Source organism: Cetorhinus maximus, chromosome 7 (genome assembly GCF_964194155.1).
Source record: "Cetorhinus maximus chromosome 7, sCetMax3.hap1.1, whole genome shotgun sequence".
NCBI classification, from domain to species: domain Eukaryota; kingdom Metazoa; phylum Chordata; class Chondrichthyes; order Lamniformes; family Cetorhinidae; genus Cetorhinus; species Cetorhinus maximus.
In genome coordinates this window covers 40,452,159-40,473,868 of record NC_135885.1, presented here as the reverse complement: position 1 = coordinate 40,473,868, position 21,710 = coordinate 40,452,159, and the positions used below count along the sequence as shown (strand labels likewise).

The 21,710-nt window shown below is 42.7% G+C and overlaps 1 protein-coding gene across 1 annotated transcript in view; it reads left to right on the top strand.

The window, feature by feature from the left end:
- The window catches only part of LOC144682737 (microtubule-associated tumor suppressor candidate 2-like), a 563,465-nt gene that overhangs the window by 273,331 nt on the left and 268,424 nt on the right, over window positions 1–21,710 (top strand). Inside the window, exon 6 of the mRNA XM_078545375.1 lies at window positions 18,489–18,695. Within this exon, the coding sequence (XP_078401501.1) occupies window positions 18,489–18,695 (207 nt within the window). The remainder of the gene's footprint in view (window positions 1–18,488; window positions 18,696–21,710) is intronic.

Here is a 21,710-nt window from a genome sequence, read left to right as displayed (position 1 = left end):
TGCTGCCGAGCAATGCAGATTTGCTGGCCGCTCTCTGGGATTTCCTGAGAGGCACTTAACTTGGCAGCCTTCCTGAAAGGAGGCATCCTGGGGCTCTCACTGGCTCTCCAGCCAGTGGGTGAGACCCCATACATTAAATACTGCCCATGTCCCAGTTTGTACCAAATAGTATGCACCGCCAACATTGCAGTACTCACTCAAGTGGTTCGACTGTGTCAGCTGAGATTAGATGCTAAGGTCCTTGCAGTGAAACTTGAACCCACAAATATTTACCTCAGAAGCAAGAGTTTCACCTACTGAAACAAGCTGAAATAATCGATGTTCATATTCTCCAGATGTTTTTTGCTCCTGTAGATCTACTTTGTGTGATAGGAAGCTTATAAAAATAAGTTTAATTACACTGTTCCAGGGTGTAATAGTGTCAGCTGGTGGGGAGATGGTGTTTCACTGAAAATTTGTGCCCATCTAGTGAGTTTCTAATTTTGTAGATACTGTAAAATGCTGCACATGAATTTTTGCTTATGTGTCTAGCTTATATCTTGGTGTTAGTAATCCCATAACCCTTGTTAATTTTTGAGTTAATATTCAGTGTATTATCATTATTGATGGAGAAACAATGAACTCAGAATGAAATAATGACCTACAATTCTGTATCTTGGAAATTCTGAATAAACGTGGACATGGGAACAGGGACGGATTCTAGCGATATAAGTGAGGGCAGTAATTGAAATTTTTATTGAACTTGAAGAGCATTGAAGAATTGTCAAATAATCAAAAAAGCTGCAATGAGTGGCAAGTAAAATTTCATCATGGCTTTAAGTAAGTGAGTGGCTTGCACTTGATCTTTTCTCCCTTTGAGCTCAATTTAAGATATCCTTTCATGTGCAGGCCAATTAACATTCTGAAGTGTCTGTGTAATTTTTTTGACAGTACAGTTGAAAGTGTAATATAAATAAGACCCAAAGTGAATCTGTGGGGATCACTGAGGTCTTTGAATACATTATTGTTGGGATTTGGGTTTAACAGGCCTGTTGACCTTGAAAGCAACACCAGGGTTTACAGTAGGTAATGCTATAGACTTGCTGCTAGTTTGCTTTGCTTTTTTTGCTTTGGAGAACCTCTTTATGAACAAATTATAACTGTAATGCTGCAATGCTTTCAGCCTTCCCTGAATGTATACATCGTAAGTAAATTTTTTGTCACTCATATTTTAATTGTGTCCATACTAAACATGTTGTCACAAAAGATTTGATGTGAATAATAATAGATTGTCATTTAACTTCCTTTGCTCGGTGAAAAATTTAAATTTTTTGTACCTTTCTTGGTCATTCTAGTGAATCTTCACCATATGCTTCCCATGGCTGTAATATCTTTCAAAACAAGGGGTGTCCAGAACTACGCATAATATTCCAACTTTGGCCCAACTAGGATAAAGGCAAAATACTGCGGATGCTAGAAATCTGAAAGTTTTTTTCCAGCGTTTTTTGTTTTTGTCCCAACTAGTATCTTGTAAAAAATCAACTTCTCTTCTTTGTTTTTACGTCCAATATGCCATGTATAAAACCATTTTCGCAACTTCTTAATGGCTTTTTCTACCTGTATTTCCAGTTTTAAAGTCTTAAATGTCTGCACCTCTAGCTTCCCTCTGTTAAGAAGTTTAGGATATTCATGCGGCTTCTTCTCCTGTTCCCCAATCGTGTCAGCGTAAGTTGGGCAGTCCACAGTTCGCGCAGGCCCAATTTGAACTTCAGTGAATTCGGTCTGTTATGGTCAGCACTTTTACAAGATCTGGAAGTGCCCAGGTTGGACTATCCCGCTTGCATTCGGTGCTTCCTCAATAAAGGGTGTAGGAAGTTGTACATTGCGTCAGGGGTAAGGGAATTTAACAACAACGGTTGCTGTTTGCATTGCAGCTGCTTTTCCTAAAAAATCGACAAAGGCATTTTGCAGCAAATAATTTGTCCCCGTAATATCTGAACAATGATATAATATTAAAGGAAAAGTTGCTGAGTACCCCTTTAAGGATCCTTCAATGTGAAGGTTTAAGTTAGTAACGTAAAAACAGGTTCTAAGTGGGTGGAGGAATTATATGCAGAAAGCCTGAAAGAAATCCCCTGCATTCTGCTGAGAGATCATCGACCCAAAATGTTAACTCTGTTTCTCTCTCCACACCTGTTGAGCATTTTTAGCGTTTTCTGATTTTATTACTGAAAGAAAATTTAGCTGGATGGAGTCTCCGATTTCACGTTGATTGCCTAATTACATTTTTTCCTCTGGGTTTTGCATCTCCAAGCTGCACATGGACATGATATGCACCTGCAAGATACAATCTTAAGTCAATTATTTAAAGGGCCACTTTCTCATTCCCTCCCTCAAACAGGCATGCAGCAAATCAATAGCGTAGGCAGTGATAACTACAGCAGGATATTTAGGTTCTAAATTATTATAATAAGGTCCTGGCAGCAATTTCATGTCGTTCCAGTGACCACATGAACAAACCCATGCAGCATGCCCCACACCCAGTGTTAAATACTTCAGGCCTGAAATTTTGGGGCTGAACAGGCCAGAAAGTGACATGATATCAGCAGACAACTGCAATTTGAGGTGAAACCTGAAATTACAGGATTTCCACAAATTTATATGTTTCTAAAATTTCAATCTGCAAGAGGGGCACATGCATCTTCTGCCCACTACCCAGATGATTAGACAATAACACAACTTGTATTTGAATAGCACCCCTAATGTAGATTCACAGGTTATCAAACAAAATTTGACACTGAGGGCAGAATTGTCCCAGATTTGTACTAAGTGCAGTAGTGGGTGGGAAAAAAAGTCATTTTACCCGCTGGCCACAATGGCGGGTTTTCGCACCGTATCATCCCATTCCCGCCTCATGAACTGTGCAGCTACAGGAAACACTCCGTCTCGCTGGCAGCCTCTGATTTACCTGCCATGCTGTTACCTCACCGCTTCCTCACACAGGGTGCCATATTTAAACTGCAGCTGCTTGCACACTTCTCAATGCTTGCAACCCAGGACTGTTCCAGTGAAGACATGACCCCAAAACAATGAAGAGTGCAGCCCCCTGATTTAGTGACGTATCCATGGAACACCTTCTGGATGCTGTGGAGGCCTGCCACGATGTCCTCTAACCCCGCTCTGGTCGCAGGAGTCCCATCAGTTTCACCACTATGGACTCCGGCTTAGGAGGTGGTGGCAGAGATGGTCAGTGCCAACGCTGCACACAAGTGGTTGGCCATCCAGTGCAGAAAACGGATGAATGATCTCATCCATGCCGCCAGGGTAAGGCAACCATCATCACTCTGAAGTCACATATTCAAAAGGCCATCACACGTTTACTGGCATCTTACTGCCAACTTAAGGGACGTCACCCCTCATTCTCTCACACACACCCTCACATCTCCATCTGGCCTAATCTCCTCTGGAGACTGCCTCCTCAACCCTCACCATATTGAGGCCACTGGCACAGATCAACATGTGCCGGCACACACACACTGTAGGATACCCCACTACCCCAGTACAGCCCTCGCCTTGCAGCCTCTTCCCTTGCCAGAGGTCACTTCTCCCTCTTTCCCAAGCAAGCTCTAGCCCTGTAGCCATTGAAAAGCCTTACCACTGGTCTGGTAGGTAGAGACCTGCCCATGAGCCCTCCTAAAAGTGATGTGGTGCTGCCTGTAAAGCCTGGCACTGATGACCGCGAGTGCTACCCGAAGCAAGGTGGGCAAACAAACCTCGAAGTCCCGAGCGAAGTGCAGCTCACCAGGTGCACGTTGCTTATTTACAGTTGTGAAATACGCGGTGTGTGTCTGGATGATCCAGTGTGGAGGGATAATTCCGACGAGCAGGGCTTATAATGAGAAGCTAAAGTATTGAAATTAGGTTCCCGACGTGTGGTGGGAAATGCAGCCCACCATTGACTGCTGGAATGGACGGTCACAAACTGGTTTCACGACAGCGTGAAACTGATTTTTGGCCTTATAGCCATATCGTTTACCCCCCACCCACCATGACACCAACGCCAAACAGGCAGGAAAATTCCGGCCTGAACCACAGAAGTTCTGGGACCAAAAGCTTGGTCAAGGAGTTAAGTTTTAAGAAGCATCTTAATGGAGGAAAGTGAGGTGGAGAGGTTTAGGGAGGGAATTCCAGACCTTAGGGCCCGGGCGCAGCCACCAATGGTGGAGTGATTGAAATCAGGGATGCGAAAGAGGTTGGAATTGGAGGAATGCAGGGATCTCAGAGGGCTATTTGGACTGGAGGAGATTACAGAGGCAAGGAGGGACAAAGGCACCAAGGAATTTGAAAACAAGGATGAGAATTTTAAAATTGAGTCACTGCTGGACTGGAAGCCAATGTAGGTCAGTGAGCACAGGGGTGATGGACAAATGGAGTTTGGTGTGAGTTAGAATACGGGCAGTAGAGTTTTGAATGAGCTCAAGTTCACAGAGGGTGCATGATGAGAGCCCAGCCAGGAGCATATTTGAATAGTCGAGTCTAGTGTAACAAAAAATGCAAGGATGAGAGTTTCAGCAGTTTGGAGGCATGTCTGCGTATCCCTAGGCTAACGAGGAATTCCACCCAAATTCCTCCTGTTAGGCCAAGTAAATTCCATGTCTGTTGAGAGGGAAAGTGATGAACCCCTCTGGGATGGGGAGGGGGAGGTGGTTTGAGCAGAGCTACGCAGACTTGTATCGATTCCCCAGGAACAGGCAGCATTAAGGACCACTTCCTGCATGCCCCATGCGGTGTTCATAATTGAAAAAACCCATTCGCTCCATGCAGATAGCAACCAGAAGCTCTGCTCGCCTCCAAGGGACCGATACAGTCTGTGTAGTGCTACTTGAAGTGGCACTATATAAACAATTTTTTCCACCATGGTGGTTAATTCCAGAAGTGTTACATGTTTCTAGGCTGCCTCTTCTGACCTCAGTGGAGGTTCTGACATCTTTGGGACCTTGTCGTCACCTTGACAAGGGCCTCTGGCTTCATCTTTCAGAGCGGCAAGGTATGGTCCATTTGTCTGACAGCATCCTGGGGCTGGTGCACTTCTACAAATGCAGGCCTATCATCTGAATATTGCCTAGCAAAATTGTGGGTTGAAGTCCTGTCAAGCCACACTTATGTCCCCCAAATTTTGGACTCTTGTGTTACAATCCCTGTAGAAAGTGATAACTTTTCAAAATAAATTTGAACTTCCAGTGGCTTACTGAAATGATCACATGACAAGATTACAAGCTTTAAGACTTTTACCATAACAAACACATTAAAAGCACCGTCGACTGAACACTATTTTTGTAAGCACCTTATACTTTAAACTACAGAAGAGTTTCCACATTTAACTTTTAAAATGGCCGAAAATCCTCCTCCAAGGTTATACTTTATTCTGTCCGTTAAGTGGACCTTTCATTCTCCAAGAGCTGGTCCAAAGTTACTTTTAGCTCCCAATTGTTTGCTTCCTTTTTCTTTTCCAGCCAGAAAACTTCTAATCCCAGAACTAACTTTCATGGTGAGGTCTACCCTGGAGATTCCTCCAGCCTTGTTTAAATCCTCATGAACTTAGTCTTTGCAATCTGAACACAGGCTTCCACCCACATGCTGCGTGTGAATACATGAGACTGGCTGCTTCAACCTCTCTGCTCTCTCTGTCTCAGTTTCTGTACCCCTCTCTCTCTCTCATAGATTCTGGTGGACTCACCTTTCTGTGAGGTTCAGAGATATCTTAAGAAACCTGTAAGCGAATACAACAATGGCTTGCTATAGACTTTTGCCTTCTCAAAGCCCATCTCCATGGCAACTTGAATCACATGGGCTTTGTATCCAGGTAGAAATGTCAATTAGCTAATCTCTAGACCCCAAACTCCATTTTATCTTAGAATTAAATATACAGTTTAAAAATATAACCATTTACATAACCTGACATTCCTAACACTGTGAGACGTGGAGACTAACAGTCTATCCACCGTCAGCACAGCTGCTTTGGTCAGTGTTTACAGGTGTGAATATCTCACACCTTCTTCTCAGTAAGACAACCTGCGTCCCCTTTTAACAACCAAGCCACCCAAGTTTGTTGTCGGGCAGAATTTAAAACTGGTCACATGACCCCCTTCATTGCTCCATTTTACTCTGTGTTAAAGAGACAGTCCGAAAACATAACAATCTTACAAACATCATATTTTTATGGGAAAGCTGTGCATTTGAGTGTTCAAAAGCATCTCTACATGGAGATAAGCTGGGTCAGTTGAAAGGCCACTTTCTTTACCATTGAAGTGATTAGAAAAGTCACACAGAAAGCCACCATCAAGGCTCTACACTGTGTTTTGACATCAGTCTTTAAAATGAAGCCCTGCACATTTTGTATGACCTTCTACAGTACTGTCAATGTAATGCTTACAAGCAGTGGCTGATTTCTTCATACTACAAATCAATGTGTGAAGAACCAGTATGATTTGCTTTGAGTAAAAAACGTACTACCAAAGTATAACATGCAGAGTTCATGCAACTCATCATATTACTCAGTGGACTGTGTCTTGTTTAAAAACACTCTAAAGCATTGAAATTATAGATGATACATCATTTATAAATAGATTGGAACGTTGATATGATACACTTGCACATGCCAAAACTAAAGCTGATATTTCGAACGCTTGATCTCTGTGGGACACTTAAGTAGGTTCTGCATTATGAGAATTCTATTTAAAGAAAATGACTTTGATCTCAGTTTTTGCTGCCATCATCAACATAAACAGGATGCTAAATGACTAGAAAATAGTCAATTCTTTATAAAACTACATAATATATTCTTTTAATTTCAAACATAGCCTTTTACTTGACTATCACCTGTATAGAGAAAATATGGCCCTAAGTGTCTATTCTTATGAAGCATTTGATTAATGTTTTCTTTCACAATAAAAACGGGAGTTCTGTTGAAGGGTCATGAGGACTCGAAACGTCAACTCTTCTCCGCCGATGCTGCCAGGCCTGCTGAGTTTTTCCAGGTAATTCTGTTTTTGTTTTGGATTTCCAGCATCCGCAGTAGTTTTTTGTTTTTATATCGTTTAGTGATTGGTGAGACAGAGCAGCATTGTCCAATTACTGTTTAAAAGCAAAATACTGCAGGTGCTGGAAATCTGAAATAAAAACAGAAAATGGGGGAAAAACTCAGCAGGTCTGGCACCATCTGTGGAGAGAGAAACAGAGGCCAGGATTTTCTGTGCCCACTGGCGTCGGATGTGTTCAGTAGCATGAGCGGACAATATGGCGCGATCGGCTTCATGACGGTGTGAAACCAGTTCGCAATCGTCCACTCAGCCCACCGATGGCGGGCCGTGTTCTCCGCCATCGGATGTCAGGAACCTCATTGATAATACATCAGCATATCGTTATTAGACCTGCCCGCTGGAATGTCCCCCTCGCTAGATTGTCCACCTACGTCAGCGGGAAAAAACGCCGACGTATTTCACAACAGCATATAAGCGACGTGCACCTGGCGGGCCGCACTTCACTCAGGACTTCAAGGTTTGTTTGCCTACCTTGCTTCGGTCAGCACTCACAGTCATCAACGCCAGGCTTCACAGACAGTGTCACATCACTTTTAGGGGGGCTCACACGTGGGTCTCTACCTACCAGATCAGCCATATGTGTGTGGCTTTTCAATGGCAGCAGGGCAAGGTCTTGCTTGGGGAAGGGGGAAAAGTGGCCTCAGGCAAGGGAAGAGGCTGCAGGACGAGAGCTGTACTGGGGAAGGAAGGTATAAGAACATAAGAACTAGGAGCAGGAGTAGGCAATTCAGCCCCTCGAGCCTGCCCCGCCATTCATTACGATCATGGCTGATCTCATTTCGGCCTCAACTCCAAGCATGTGTGTGGGGGCACATGTTGACCTGTTCAAGTGGCCTCAGCGAGGGCTGAGGGGGCAGTCTCCAGAGGAGATGAGGCCAGATGGACATGTGAGACTATGTGTGTGAGAATGGGTGGTGATGTCCCTTGAGCTGGCTGTGAGTGAGATGCCAGTGCATGTGTGATGGGCTTCAGTGTGTGAGTTTAGCGTGATGAGATAGTTGCCATGCCCTGGCTGTACCGATGAGATCCTTCATCCTCTATCTGCATGGGATGGCCAGCCTTTTTTGTGCAACATTGGCACTGATCAGCCCTGCCACCGCCTCCCAAGCCTGGCTGGTCATGTCATTGCCCATCCTGCGGCCAGAGTGGGGGTAGGTGACATTGCAGCAGGCCTCCAGGGTGTCCAAAAGGCATTCAAGTGACGCATCACTAAACCTGGGGGCTGCTGTCTTTTTTTCTTTCATGGACATCTTCCCTGAAGTAGTCATGGGCTGGAAGCACTGAGATGTATGCGCGCGGATGCCCTTTAAATATTGCGCTTGGCTTGATGAAGCAGCGAGGTGATGGCATGATGGGCAAATGAGAGCCTGCCTGCCATGGAAACGGTGTGTTTCCCAGGAATGCATGAGTAATGCAGTGGGTTTGGGATGATACGGCATGAAAACCCGCCATTGCGGCCAGTGGGTAAAACGTCATTTTGCCGGCCTGCTACCGCACTTAGTGCAAATCTGGGACGATTCCAGAGTTAACGTTTAAGTCCGTATGACTCTCCTTCAGAGACCAATCACTGTTTGTTTGCTTTCCGTCTTTATAGCACTCATTTGCATCAAAGAATGTAATTTATATAATAAAACAAATATTGACGTTTTTCCATTAGATGTCACTAGTGCAACTAGCAAAGAACTGTCAGGTTTTTGATAAATTAGCTGTCAGCATTTGCTCAATAGAAGCCTTCTTGCCTGTGAGTCAAAAATTTGTTGGTTCAGGTCCCACTCCAGAGACAGGAGCATATAATTTTAGGCAATTTCTTTCAGGCCTGATTGCCATCCCGTGCTAAGTTCTGTTCCACTTTTGTGAACTGTGGTGCCTGTGACTAATTTGTGAGCTATACTCAATAATGGCCCAAGGTTTACAGAGAAAATAGGAACAAGGAGACTACTCAGTCAAAAAGACAGTAAATTATTTGCTCAGTTTCAAAAATTAATATCTATCATAAGTTCACATCCCTCAAATTTTGTTCAATTATTCTAAAAACTTTTCTGTCGTATTCTTAAAGTAGCAGGGTCACTCACTGCTGTGCCCAACCTGAAGCAAACATTGGATGTCAGCAATGTGTGAAGCCTTTGTAAGATACTAGTGTATTAAGGCTGCAGACTGTATGTTGCAACTTGTCTGTGTGCCCTGCTGGAATAAGAGTATGAATAGTGGCAATGGAGCAGCTATAAGGCTGTGTGGTATGGCCAAGCAGTAAATATGCATGAGATTGACAGGCAACACTTTGTGGAGTTCTGGGCCATTTATCTGGTTATATGATACCTTGAGCAGCCTGACTTTGCTAGGTTCATTGAAGTGTGCCATCTTCTCCCACATTTGCTCCAGCTACAGGTACAGTAGACAGTGTTCACCCTGATTGGTCTGATTGCCATCATGATGCACTTCATTCTTTGACATGTCAAATGGGGCATCCTTCTCACCTCCACTTCATGCAGCTTCATGGGCAATCAAAGTATTTACCATATGTGCTTCCATGTTGCATAGTCCCAACTTGTGAGCTTAACATCATTTATTTCATGTCATACAACCCTTGCAAGGCTTTTCCAGCTTTTTTTGGAATCTTTACAAAGGGTCAATCGTTTTTAACCCTTTACTGTTTGCCCCTTTAATTTTGAGCAGCAGGCTTTGAAAAGCAGGGGCCGCTTCATTATGTGTAAGTCTCAAAGCTGCACAGGAGGGGTGTTCAAATGAAATCCATGAGCAGGCCCCACAGCATCACTCTGCCATAACAGGATATGTATCTCATGCAACTGGGGTTTTTAGCCTGTAAGACCAATCTTTTTAATGTAGATTCATTTTAATTGAGCTGAAACTAAAAATGCAATGTAAGGTGTTGGCGTAAGTCTGTTCGTCATTGTGGGTCTTAGATGGCGTAGTTCACAGATACTGCTGGAAGCAAGGCTGTTGGTAAACACCACCTTTTTTATTGAACATTATTCTAATTATGCACAATAAAAATTTAGCACGGAGCCCTACATAAAACCATCTCTTTCCATGCTCTGTTGTTATGTAATCTTACATCACTGATGATGTAGACAATACGTTTACATATTTAACATTAACCCTTTATGCTACTTTTCCCCTCCCTACCCTCTGCCAAAATTTCTGACTCCCATAAATACTATTTATATATTCCACATCTCCCCCTGAAGTCTCTGCCTTCATCTCTGGTTCACAGAGATAAGTATTGTTGTGGTTTCACCAATCTCCTTGATCTTGTTCTCATCTCTCTTGGAGGTTGCATAGGATACAAGCTCTCCATGGGCACGCAAGTAGTCCTGTGTTGTAGATTTACCAGGTTGACACCATATTTTTAGGTATGCCTGATCCTGCTCCTTGCATGCCATCCTGCGCTCTTCATTGAACCAGGGTTGATCCCCTGGCTTGGTGGTAATGGTAGAGTGGGGGTATGCCGGGCCATGAGGTTTCAGATTGTGGTTTAGTACAATTCTGCTGCAGGTGGCCCACAGTGCCTCATGGTTGCCCAGTCTTGAGCTGCTAGACCTGTTCAAAATCTATCCCATTTAGCATGATGGTAGTGCCACACAACAGAATGGAGGGTATCCTCAATGTGAAGGACTATTCGGTGGTCACTCCTACCGATACTGTCATGTACCTGCGGCAGGCAGGTTGGTGAAGATGAGAACAAGTATGTTTCTTCCTTTTGTTGGTTCCCTCACCACCTGGCAAAGACCCAGTCTAGCAGCTATGTCCTTTAGGTCTGTACTGGTGCTACCAAGCCACTCTTGGTGATGGGCATTGAAGTCCCCCCACCCAAAGTACATTCTGCATGTTGCCACCCTCAGTGCTTCCTCGAAGTGGTGTTCAACATGGACGAGTACTGATTCATCAGCTAAGGGTGGTAGAGGGGTGCGGTACGTGGCAATCAGCAGGAGGTTTCCTTCTCCTTGTCCATGTTTGAGCTGTTGCCATGTGATCGAAGCACTTTGGTAAAGATGGAATTTTCTCCATGGCTTCCCTTCTGGAGTTTCATTGAAGATTTTCCTGCTCTGTCCTTGTCCTGCAGCTATTTCTCTTGATGCTTCTTCAAGTCGCTGGGCGCTTCACTATTTGCTTCTTCCTTTGTGTTTTCCGCTGCTACCATCTGTTATTGTTGTTGTGGGTCTTAGATGGGGTAGTTTACAGATATTGCTGGAGGCAAGGCTGTTGATGCACAATTTTTTTTTATTGAACATTATACTAACTATGTACAATACAGACTCAGCACAAGGCTCTACATTGAACTATTTCGCTCCATGCTCTGTTGTCATGTGATCTTACATCACTGATGATGTAGACAATACATTTACATATTTCACATTAACCTTTTATACTACAATGTTATCTGGTTCGACTAGGATGGAGAGCCAAAAATTCTGCACACCAGCCCTTAAGTCTTGTGTGGAACCCTTGATCTTAGCAGTAGGTCACTTCAGGATGAGAGGTTGCATGGCAAACTCTTTGATGACTAGGTCTGTTTCTTGCTGCAGATTGTTTTCTGCTGTAATCTGTCATCAGTACCTGGCATCCATTAAAGGAAAAATATAGCTGCCTTTTCAACTTCAGTTTTTTCTGAATTTTTGCTCAGAGAAGCAGCCAGCTAGTCTGCCCAATTTTATCACTTTTTTCCTACTTCAACCTCTTAATTGCAATTCCAGCCTTGTGAAATCATGGGAAAAATTCCCCCCCCCCCTTGGGGGGGTTGTGCAGAGGCAGACCCCAATTAAGGCCCGCCCAGCGTGACGCTCACCCGGAAGCGCTGAGTGCTCACTGTGTGGGCAGGAGGGGGATTCCCTGAGTCGTTTCCTGTGCTGTTTCGCGCATGAGTGCAGAAGTGTGCAGGAATCTCCTTGAGGCACCTCTGTGCCTCAGGCAGATTAGTTTGACAGGTATAAATTTAAATGAAGAAGAGAAAAAACTTTTAAAACATGTCCCCTCATGTGACACTGTCACATGAGCTGGGACATGTCAAAGAGTTAATGTAAAAATTTTTGTTACTTTTTAAAACACTTCATGAAACATGCCCGCCCGTGGATGAGGTTTCATGAAAAATACAAAGACCGATTAAGCTCTTGGCTTGCCCGCCAACCTTAAGGATGGGCAGCTCGTTTAATTGAGTTAATTAGTTTTTAAATGGCCTTAATCAGCCTTTGTCAGTTTGGCGGGCGCATGGCTGACTCGGCTGTGCACCCGCCGAACTGAAGATCTAAATGACGTTGGGACACCCACCTGACGTCACTGCAAGTCATTTTACATGTCGGCAAGCGGGCCCCATCCCCGCTCGCTGACCAGAGAATTCAGTCCACATGAGCCGATTTTCATGGTTGCTATATTTATCGTTGATTTGAATTCTTATTTCCTTCACCAGATGGCAGTCAATTTACTAATCTAGAAATAGATAAGTAATTCCTTAGATAGGGTTTTGTTTACGATTTCTTGGCTTATAATTGCACCCTCTAATTGCTCAATTCCATTTCATTCGAAAGGCAAGTCCTTGGCTCATTGTTGGCCTCATCCTGAACTGTTTTTCTTGGCTGTTTTTTTGTTAGTGGCCAATACCAACATTTAATAGCTGAGCTGAAAGAGCTGCACATGCGCATTATGTAGAACTTCGGGTTTTGTAGAGAATACCCCTTGAAATCTATCTTATTGACTTCCCTCATTATTTTAAAACATGGATTGCCTCCCCCCAGAAAAATCCAGATTCTTTCCTGTTGAGAACTCATTCTAAATCTCTAACTATATTTGCTGCCCTTCCCTGGAACCTATCCCCATCTCTGTATTATTTCACAAGTGCAGTGAGCACAGCAGGTGTGTTAACTCTGATACTTATTCTGGGTAACTGTAACCTTCCCTGCAAAAAAAGTTGTGTAGGTTTTGGTCAGGTGGGATTTTAAAATTCAAAAATCTCAAACTCGAACGCAATCCACCTCAAAAACGCCCACTTCCAGTTTTAATCTAGGGAAGGAGTCGATCATTAAAATATTTTAATATCCACCACTTGATTGTCATCAGTTTGGTAGCCAGGCTGGAAGATCGACAATCACTGCCTGGTTGATATTGTGAATGTTCTGTGTAAAAATACTGATAAACTGGGGACGGCCTCAACCATTATTACAACAGATTTTACAAAGGTGCTTGACATGGTTGATCATACAGTTGTGATTAAGGAGTTGATGAAGTTAAATGTATGTGAGATTCAGTCCAATGGATTGCTGACTTCCTCACTGACTACAGCAAGTGGGCAGAATTTAATCGAGCCTGTCATGGTGGGAAACATGGCGGTTGGATCCAATCGCGGGAGAGCCCATGCATCAGTCTCCCAGGGTGGGAAAACCTCCTGCAATTAAGTCGGAGGCAGGAAGGCCCCATGCAGGAAACCCACCTGCCAGCGGCAGGATGTCAATTAGGTTCATTAATGAGCCAATTGACATCAATTATCCTTGAGCCCACCGCAATTTAGTGGTGACTCAGAGATTAAATGGGAGTCACACGGCCTTCCTTTGTCGGATTTGCCTGCGCCCTACTGGGGGTTCCTTGTTGTCAGGCACTCTGTCATCGGGAAGGGGGAGGCCACTGAAAGCCACACCCTGCCCTTGCCTCCGCATCCCCCCCCCCACCACAAACCCCTCCCTGTGATTCCCATCCCACCCTCACTCAGCTGAGTCCAGGGATTCAGCAACAATCCCTGGTGAAGTCCCTGCAGCACTACTGGCAGCAGCACTACTGGCAGCAGCACTACTGGCAGCAGCACTACTGGCAGCAGCACTACTGGCAGCAGCCACTGCTCCTGGTGGTGCTGCCGACAATGGAGAGCTGCTGTCCTCTGATTGGCTAGCAGCTCTCAGTGGGTGGAATTTTTACTGCTTGAGAGGCACTTAATTTGGTCAGGCCTCCCCTATGTTAATGATGTGCGTTTCCCACGTTGGGAACATTAAATTCTGCCTAATGTGTCAGATCAGAGAATCACAGAATGGCAGGACATGTTGAGAGAGTAGATAATAAAGCATATAGTATCTTAGGCTTTGTTAATAGGGGAATTGAGCACAAAAGTAAGGAGGTCGTGTTGAACTTGCATTAGACACCAGTCAGGCCTAATCTGCAGTAGTGTGTCCAGTTTTGGGCTCCATACTTGAGGAAGGATTTGAAGGCATTGGAGATAGTACAGAGGAGATTCACAGGAATGATTACAGGGATAAAGAACTTTAGCTATGAGGATAGATTGGAAAGGTTGGGACTGTCCTCCTTGGAGGAAAGAAATCTGAGAGAAGACTTAATAGAGGTATTTAAGATCAAGGTAAATAGTGAGAAACTGTTCCCACTCAAGAGCATCAAGAACTAGTGGGCACAGATTCAAAATAATTGGCAAAAGGAGTAAAAGTGAGGTGAGGAAAAGTTTTTTCAACCAGAGGGTGGTTTGACTCTGGAATGAACTTCTGAGAGGGTGGTGGAGACAGGTTTGATTGAGGTATTCAAAAAGGAATTCGATTGCTATCTGAAAAGGGAGAATGTGCAGGATTATGGGGATTAGGCAGGGGAGTGGGACTAGGTAGAATGCTCTTTCAGAGAGCCAGTGCAGACTCGATGGACCGAAAGACCTCCCTCTGCACTGTAAAGTTTCTGTGATTCTGCGGGAACATTAAATTCTGCCCAGTGTGTCAGATACCATAGCTGAAAGTGTTTGCAAGTGTTCAGTTAACAGCAGGTGTGCCTCAGGGTGCTCAACGAGGGCTAATTTGTTTCCTAATCCTCATGATTGTGTTCTTTCTTCATCTGGCCTCAAATACTGGAAACACATGGATGGTATGATAGTTGCAGAGTCTAAGCCCCAGGGTGTGCTCAGTTAGGTTTAGGAAACTCTCAATGCTCTTATTAAATAGTGTGAGGAAAACAGTACGCAGCTAAGTGCTACTAGATATAATGCCATGCAAGTAGACTTTGGTAGACATAAAGTTAGGCAATTACACCCTGACAAGTTGACTTGAAGTGGTATGGCCAAGTGGACAGTATGCTTAAAAACACAAATAAATGGAGGTTCATTCTCAGATCCCTCATCTCTTTTAGACTCCCTGTCCACGACCTGTGTTGATCTACACAGGCTACATCCATCGAATATGCTGTGCCTGTGTGGCACTCTGGCCTCACACATGCAAACCGCTCGGTCTGAAAGAGTATAGAAGCATGCGCTGATGTTGATCTTAGGCCCGCAGTAAAAGTCACAAGAACACATGAACTCAAGAATTAGGAGCAAGAGTGGGTCATTTGACCCCTCAAACCTGCTTTATTGTTCAATAAGATCATGGCTCATCTGATTGTGGCCTCAGCTCCACTTTCCTGTCTGTACTCCATGACCCTTGACTCCCTTGCTGATCAAACATCTACCCAACTCAGCCATGAACATATTAAATGACCCAGCCTCCAATGCTCCCTGGGGAAGAGAATTCCACAGTCATACGACAAGACCCTTCATGTCACAAAGCTATTGAAAATAAGAAGAGTTAATATTTGTACAAAGTTTGGAAAATACCTTATGCAATCCACCCAATTTCACCACCTGATTACCACCACCAATCTCAGAGCAATCAAGGCAACTCAGAAGTTCAACTAAATTTAGCCCCAAAAGATGTAAGACGGAAAGATACCGATGTTGTCCTGTTCCTTACATGGTTTGGGTCCTCAATGAACCACTTAAATCTTGAAATTTATATATACTTCAATACCTGTAATGTTGGCATGATGTATTCTAATTTTAATTTAACATTACCCTTCCTTTAATATCCTATCCACCACTTCCCTGTCACCTGCTGAATTTGTTTGTCTATTTTTGTTATAATTGTCATATGTTTGCCATACATTTTTAACCTGATTATTTATTCCTTATATGAATTTTTTGACTGCAATTCAGCTTTCAGACTGCGAATGTGTTTCTTGAATAAAATACCATTATTATTACTCAGGCAGCATGCCTCACTTTTATCTCTCTTACAACTTTGCGTTGGCCAGCTGGGATTCCCAGGCCTTGAGAAACCCAACAACTAAAGGGAGACATGGACTGCTGTGTTGATAATCTAAATGACGTTCCAGCATTGTTTCTGAGCCAGGAGGAGCAAGAGTGCTTGCCCCTATCCTCTCAAGCAACCCTGCTTTGCTTCTGCAACCAGACCCCCACCCACTGTGATCAGACTCTCCCCACACTCCCTGTTATCAGGTTCTGTCTGAGATTAGACCCTCCCCACGATTGGATACCTCCTCGGGGTTGGACAATCCCTTTGATTACTGCCACTCTCCTTGCCCCACTACAATCACCAAGTTCCCCTCATCTCTCCTTGATCCACCTAACCATGCTTTACCCAACAACCCTGCTGAATTACAATGTGTTCTGGGACTAGAGCTACAGATGAGGAGCAAACGCAACAGTAAATATAGCAATGGCGTTGAGTTGCTCATTCGCAGGAGACTATTACTCAGAGGACCTGGCAAGGATCAGATAGTTTGTGATTTACCACTCATTATGAAGGTCATAAATGTGCTGTTTTGAAATGTTGGTGACCACATTACAGAATTACATGCAGCAAGAGAGCCATGTAGGGTTTTATGACTGACATTGCATTCCCCAGGTACAGGGGCTTCATCAGTGACATTGGTGCTGGCTATTCCAGTATTCTTTGTGGTATTCATCAACAGAGAACTATATTACTCCATAAATCTCTTAATGGTTTGTGCCTCTATCAAGAAATTTATTATGTCAGTGCACCATTTCCAAGGAGTAATCATGATTTCGCGAGGTGATAGTCTTTTGAATGGTTGGCCCCTCGAAGATTTGGGTTACCTGTTTCAGACTTGGTTTGTGACTCTGCTACACAATGTTTGTAACCTTCAGCAAAGAATTTACTATGAAGCAAGTAAGAGAGGCAGAAAATTAAGTCACTCAGCTGGGGCTTCCAACGTTTGGACCATAGCTAGAATGCTCTGCAATATGCCCTGGTGAACATTGATAGCTTGGTAGTGGTGTATCCCATGTGCCCAAAGATCTGTTGGTAAGAATCAGCCTGTTCAATCACATGAGGACCCATGGCAGCAACATATGATCCTGAGTGGACACCATCCTCGAATTGAGGGATAGACGACAACAACAAGTATAGGAAGAGGACATCAAGTCCTGGATGAACTGAAATTTTCCCAACTCCTCCCCCATTAAACATTGGGAACGTTATGGTGAGGCCATTGTCTATGGCGCAACTACAAATTCCGTTCTGTAGCCACTGATTCCATTCGCTTCTTTAGCTGCTCTCTGAGGCTGAACCAAATTATTCACAACCTATGTGTCTGATTTAATCCTGAGCTGAGCTGCTGGTTCCATATTCTCTCCACCATAAATACTGCCTACATAATATCACCAGTCTCTGCTCCTCAAACCATCTGCTGCTGCAATGCTTATCCATGTTGTTGTTACCTCCAGACTTGACTGTTCCAGTATTGTCCTGAGCACCCTTCCATCATCCAGCCTCAGTAAACTTAATTAAATGAGACTCAGTTGCCTACATTCAAGGTTCATGTCAAAAACTTGCGTGTTTAATCTAGTCTGACACTTCTGCGCGGTATGGTGGGGGTGCTTCACTATCAGGGGGTGTCTTTTGCATAAAGCATTAAACAAATCCCTCTTTTGTGGATGTAAAGGGTCCCATGGCACAATTTGGAGATGAGCAGGGGAATTCTCTGGATGCCCCAGCCAACATTTATCCGTCAATCCACCCCTGGTCATTTATCTTACAGCTTTTTGTGGGACATTGCTTTGTGCAAATTGGCGTGCTGTATTTTCCTGCATTACAACAGTGACTACATTTCAAAAGTATTTCATTGGCTGTGAAATGTTTTAGGATATCCTTAGGACATGAAATGCACTTTCCAGATTTTATGAAATCTGAGATGGGTGTGGAATGGGACATGTCTGTATTCATAATGAAGATATATTGAGGCATATGGTGACTATTTACTTGCTTGGCTGAGAATGAGTTCTGTGAAAACCTGGGAATACCATTTAATTTCTAGTTACATAAATCATTAGTGTTCAATTAGTATTGAATGGTTGGCATGTAATTACTAGCATTAAAAAGTAATCATAGAACTGTTTCAATTTGTCACGTTTTCATAATATCATCATTTATTTATTCAAGTGAGTACTCAAACAATGAATAAACTGTGAACAAAGTGACAAACTTGACATGAATACAACAAGCTGTCACATTCTAGAGATATCCAATGTTTGGATTTTATGTTGTTAGGTACTTTTTTTAATGAATTAGTTATGTGGGTTCATTGTTCAAAAATTTTACTTTTTTCCCCCCTATATTTTAGTGGAACAGAAGAAAAATACTATCCCAATTGTCCAAAGATCAAATCTACCCAAGCCTGGGCACTTTGGACTCCGTCCTCCTGGTTACTCTCGATTACCAGCAGCTAAACTCATGGCTTTTGGATTTGTCAGGAGTTCAAGTGTGTCATCAGTCTCCAGCAATCAATCGAATGACAGTGTTCATAGTGACCACAGCAAAGCTGCGAATCGTAAGCTATAATTTATTGATTTTTCAGTTGATGGGGGAAAGTGTCCTCTATTTCTTTCATCATCTTTTACTTAAAACCTTTACAAACTCAGAATAGCTGATCTGAACTTTAGTGGGAAAATATTGTACACAGTGGTGATGAAATTAAATTGAATTACTACAGGGTATACAACCCCAGCATCTAACACTTTGTCATAACACATTTAAAAGAAAACATTCCCTTCCCTCACTCTAACATAGTCTTTTGGAGACAAACATTTTAAATGAATGTCCAGGTTATACTAAATATTCTAAAACATGTCAGATTTTGGAGACAGGTTTCAGTAGCTTTGTAATAGACACACTGTTTGAAAGAGGAATCTTGGGCTGCAATTATACTACATCTCCAGTCTCAGGCTGCAATTATACTACATCTCCAGTCTCAGGCTAATATCCATGAAATGCATGGTGCAGCCACAAGTGTAAAGATATACTATTGATTGTGCATTTCTGTGTTTAGCCATGAAGGAACTCTGTACATGCCTCCAGGCTGATCCCTGGCTGATAATCTTTAATGGTGGGAGAGTTTTGGCAGGCAAAAATGTTTGAAATTAAATCAGATTTAAAGTTTAAATGCTACTTTACAATGGGCTGAATTACACTGTGCCTGCTGTGAACTCAAACCAATTGAAACAGTTTCACAAGGTAAGCTCTCATACTTGCACCAATGCTCATTCAAAACTGCTTTCCATTGATGAAAAAGTGGCTATTTAACTGCGCCTTCAGAATAAATCCATGCATACCAAATGTAAACAAGAGAATAAATTGAGGAAAGTAAACGTTTATTTCCCTTTCCTACATACTCTTGATTATTAAAAGCTGACTGTGAACTTGAGGTGTAAATGATTTTTAACCTCTGATATGTTATAGGAACATGTAATGTTTGAAGCTGGGGAAATGCTATTGGTAATCAATGCACCTCTCTCATCTTTCCCTCAGTCTTGCTCTCAGCACTTTGTTATAAAGTTGTAGCGCACAAAATAGACTCACAAAAATTAAATTGTTTTTATTGGACAACAGAAAGTTGAGAGAGGAGTGATCCAGGCGTTTAAAAGAGTGAAGGGAATGGTTAGTGCGGATGCGGGTTAGTTCTCCAATTTACTTGTAAGCACAAAAGAAAAGGATATGAATATATAATTTTAGCTTTAGGGTTAGGATTAGAAGCAATATTTTTTTCTCTGCAGCGTGGTATACAGTTAATGCAGTGTTTTTTAGAAAGGAGCTGATTAATATTTGGTAATGAATGATATTGAGGGCTGGGAGGATAAGTGCAGATATATAGGATGAAATAATATAAAATCTGAAGCTAACTATTCCGAATTTTGGGAAGAAAATGTGCTTCAGAAGAAATGAACAAATTTGTTATGGTATTGGTTGAAGGAGAAATGTCTATGGTACCAGTAGAATTCCAGCCCCCTCCCATTAATAGTGATATTGCATCTTTCACCTCCACCTAAATAGTTAGACAGCCTCAGCTTAACTTCTGGACACCAACATTCCCAGCAATGTAGCATTGTGTCAGTACTGTACTAAAGTGCCAGCCGATGTGTAATGGTCTTAATGTGAGGCGTGAATCTAGAACTTTCTCCTTCAAAGGGAGAAGTGCTACCAATTGGACCAAACTTGGAAGCTCTCTTAGAAGTACTTATTATTATATTAGTCCCCTTCTACTTGAGGTAAAATCACCATATGTACTCTACATTATTGCAATGTTACAGGAGAGGAGTCTTGTAATGGTTAATGTAAATAGGCATGTAAATGTGGTAACTTAGCTGGCTTTTAATCGGTGAAAATATATTACAGTACTTGTAAAGTGCACAAATGAGTTGTCCCATTTGCCTTGAAACTGATAGTGACTGTGCTTCAAACAACAATGACTATGAAGTATTTCGGGACACCATGAGTATGTGAAAGGCACTATATAAATGTAAGTTCCTTCTTTGAATACATAGCCCAATTATTTCTGACTGTTCCCTTAAATGAGCTGCTAAAGTAGCCAGCATGGAGAGAATGACATTAACTCTGTGAATGTACAATGACACCTGGTGGCAGCACAAGCATTCAAAAAAAATCACAGCAAAGAGATCTTACATGGACTTGCTGTGCACCTGGGGTGTTATTTCAAATTAACAGGCTGATACTCAGCTCATGGAGATGGCTAGGAGTTTAAGTGCTGCGTTGTTAGCTCTCAACCTAAGCTGCTTTAGCAGGGATGTTCTGCGTGGGAGTTGTGGAGAATAACAGCAGTGCCTTTTGTGAATTCTGGCTAGGGGATAAGTAGGGAGGAGAGGACGGGTGATTTATATTTGGAAGTTTCTAAGTTTGTTACGGCCACGTGAGGAAGGATAAAAATTACCCCACTATTATACCACTCCAAGTCTGACCGTAACAGGGTTTTTTTTGTGAATTTGTAAGGATGGAGGTATTTATTCATTGTCTGTGCTTTACCATTTACATGCTGATTGGAAAGAAAGGGGTTAGTTTTTAATGAGTTAAAAACCCACCCAGATACGGATATAAAAGTATTTAAAAAAAGTAAATCCATGCACGACCTTCACAGCACACAGACATACACAAGCATCCAAAATTACAAGTTATACAGTGTCCAGTTGCTTTCTTGGCCAAATTAAAAATTAAATTATAAAAGGTAAAAGATAGATGGTATCTGTGGCTGCGGCAGATTTGCTTCCATGGTAATCTTAAAATTCCTGGAGTTGAAGCCCATGTAAAACTGCAATTGCCAGAGATAATTTATTTTTAAAATGTAATCCGTCTTTTCCAGAAGTCGATGATTTTTGCACCTGAGGTTACTTTTTTGATGGAAATTCACTATCTCTGTGCTGGATTTTTAAACAGTAACAGAGATAGGATCTTAACTTGGGAAAGAAGGGGAGAAGGAGAGTATGATTGTCACTAGCAGGTTCTTCAGACAACTGCTTAGCACAATGTTCTGCACCATTCGCGACTCCTCAAATAC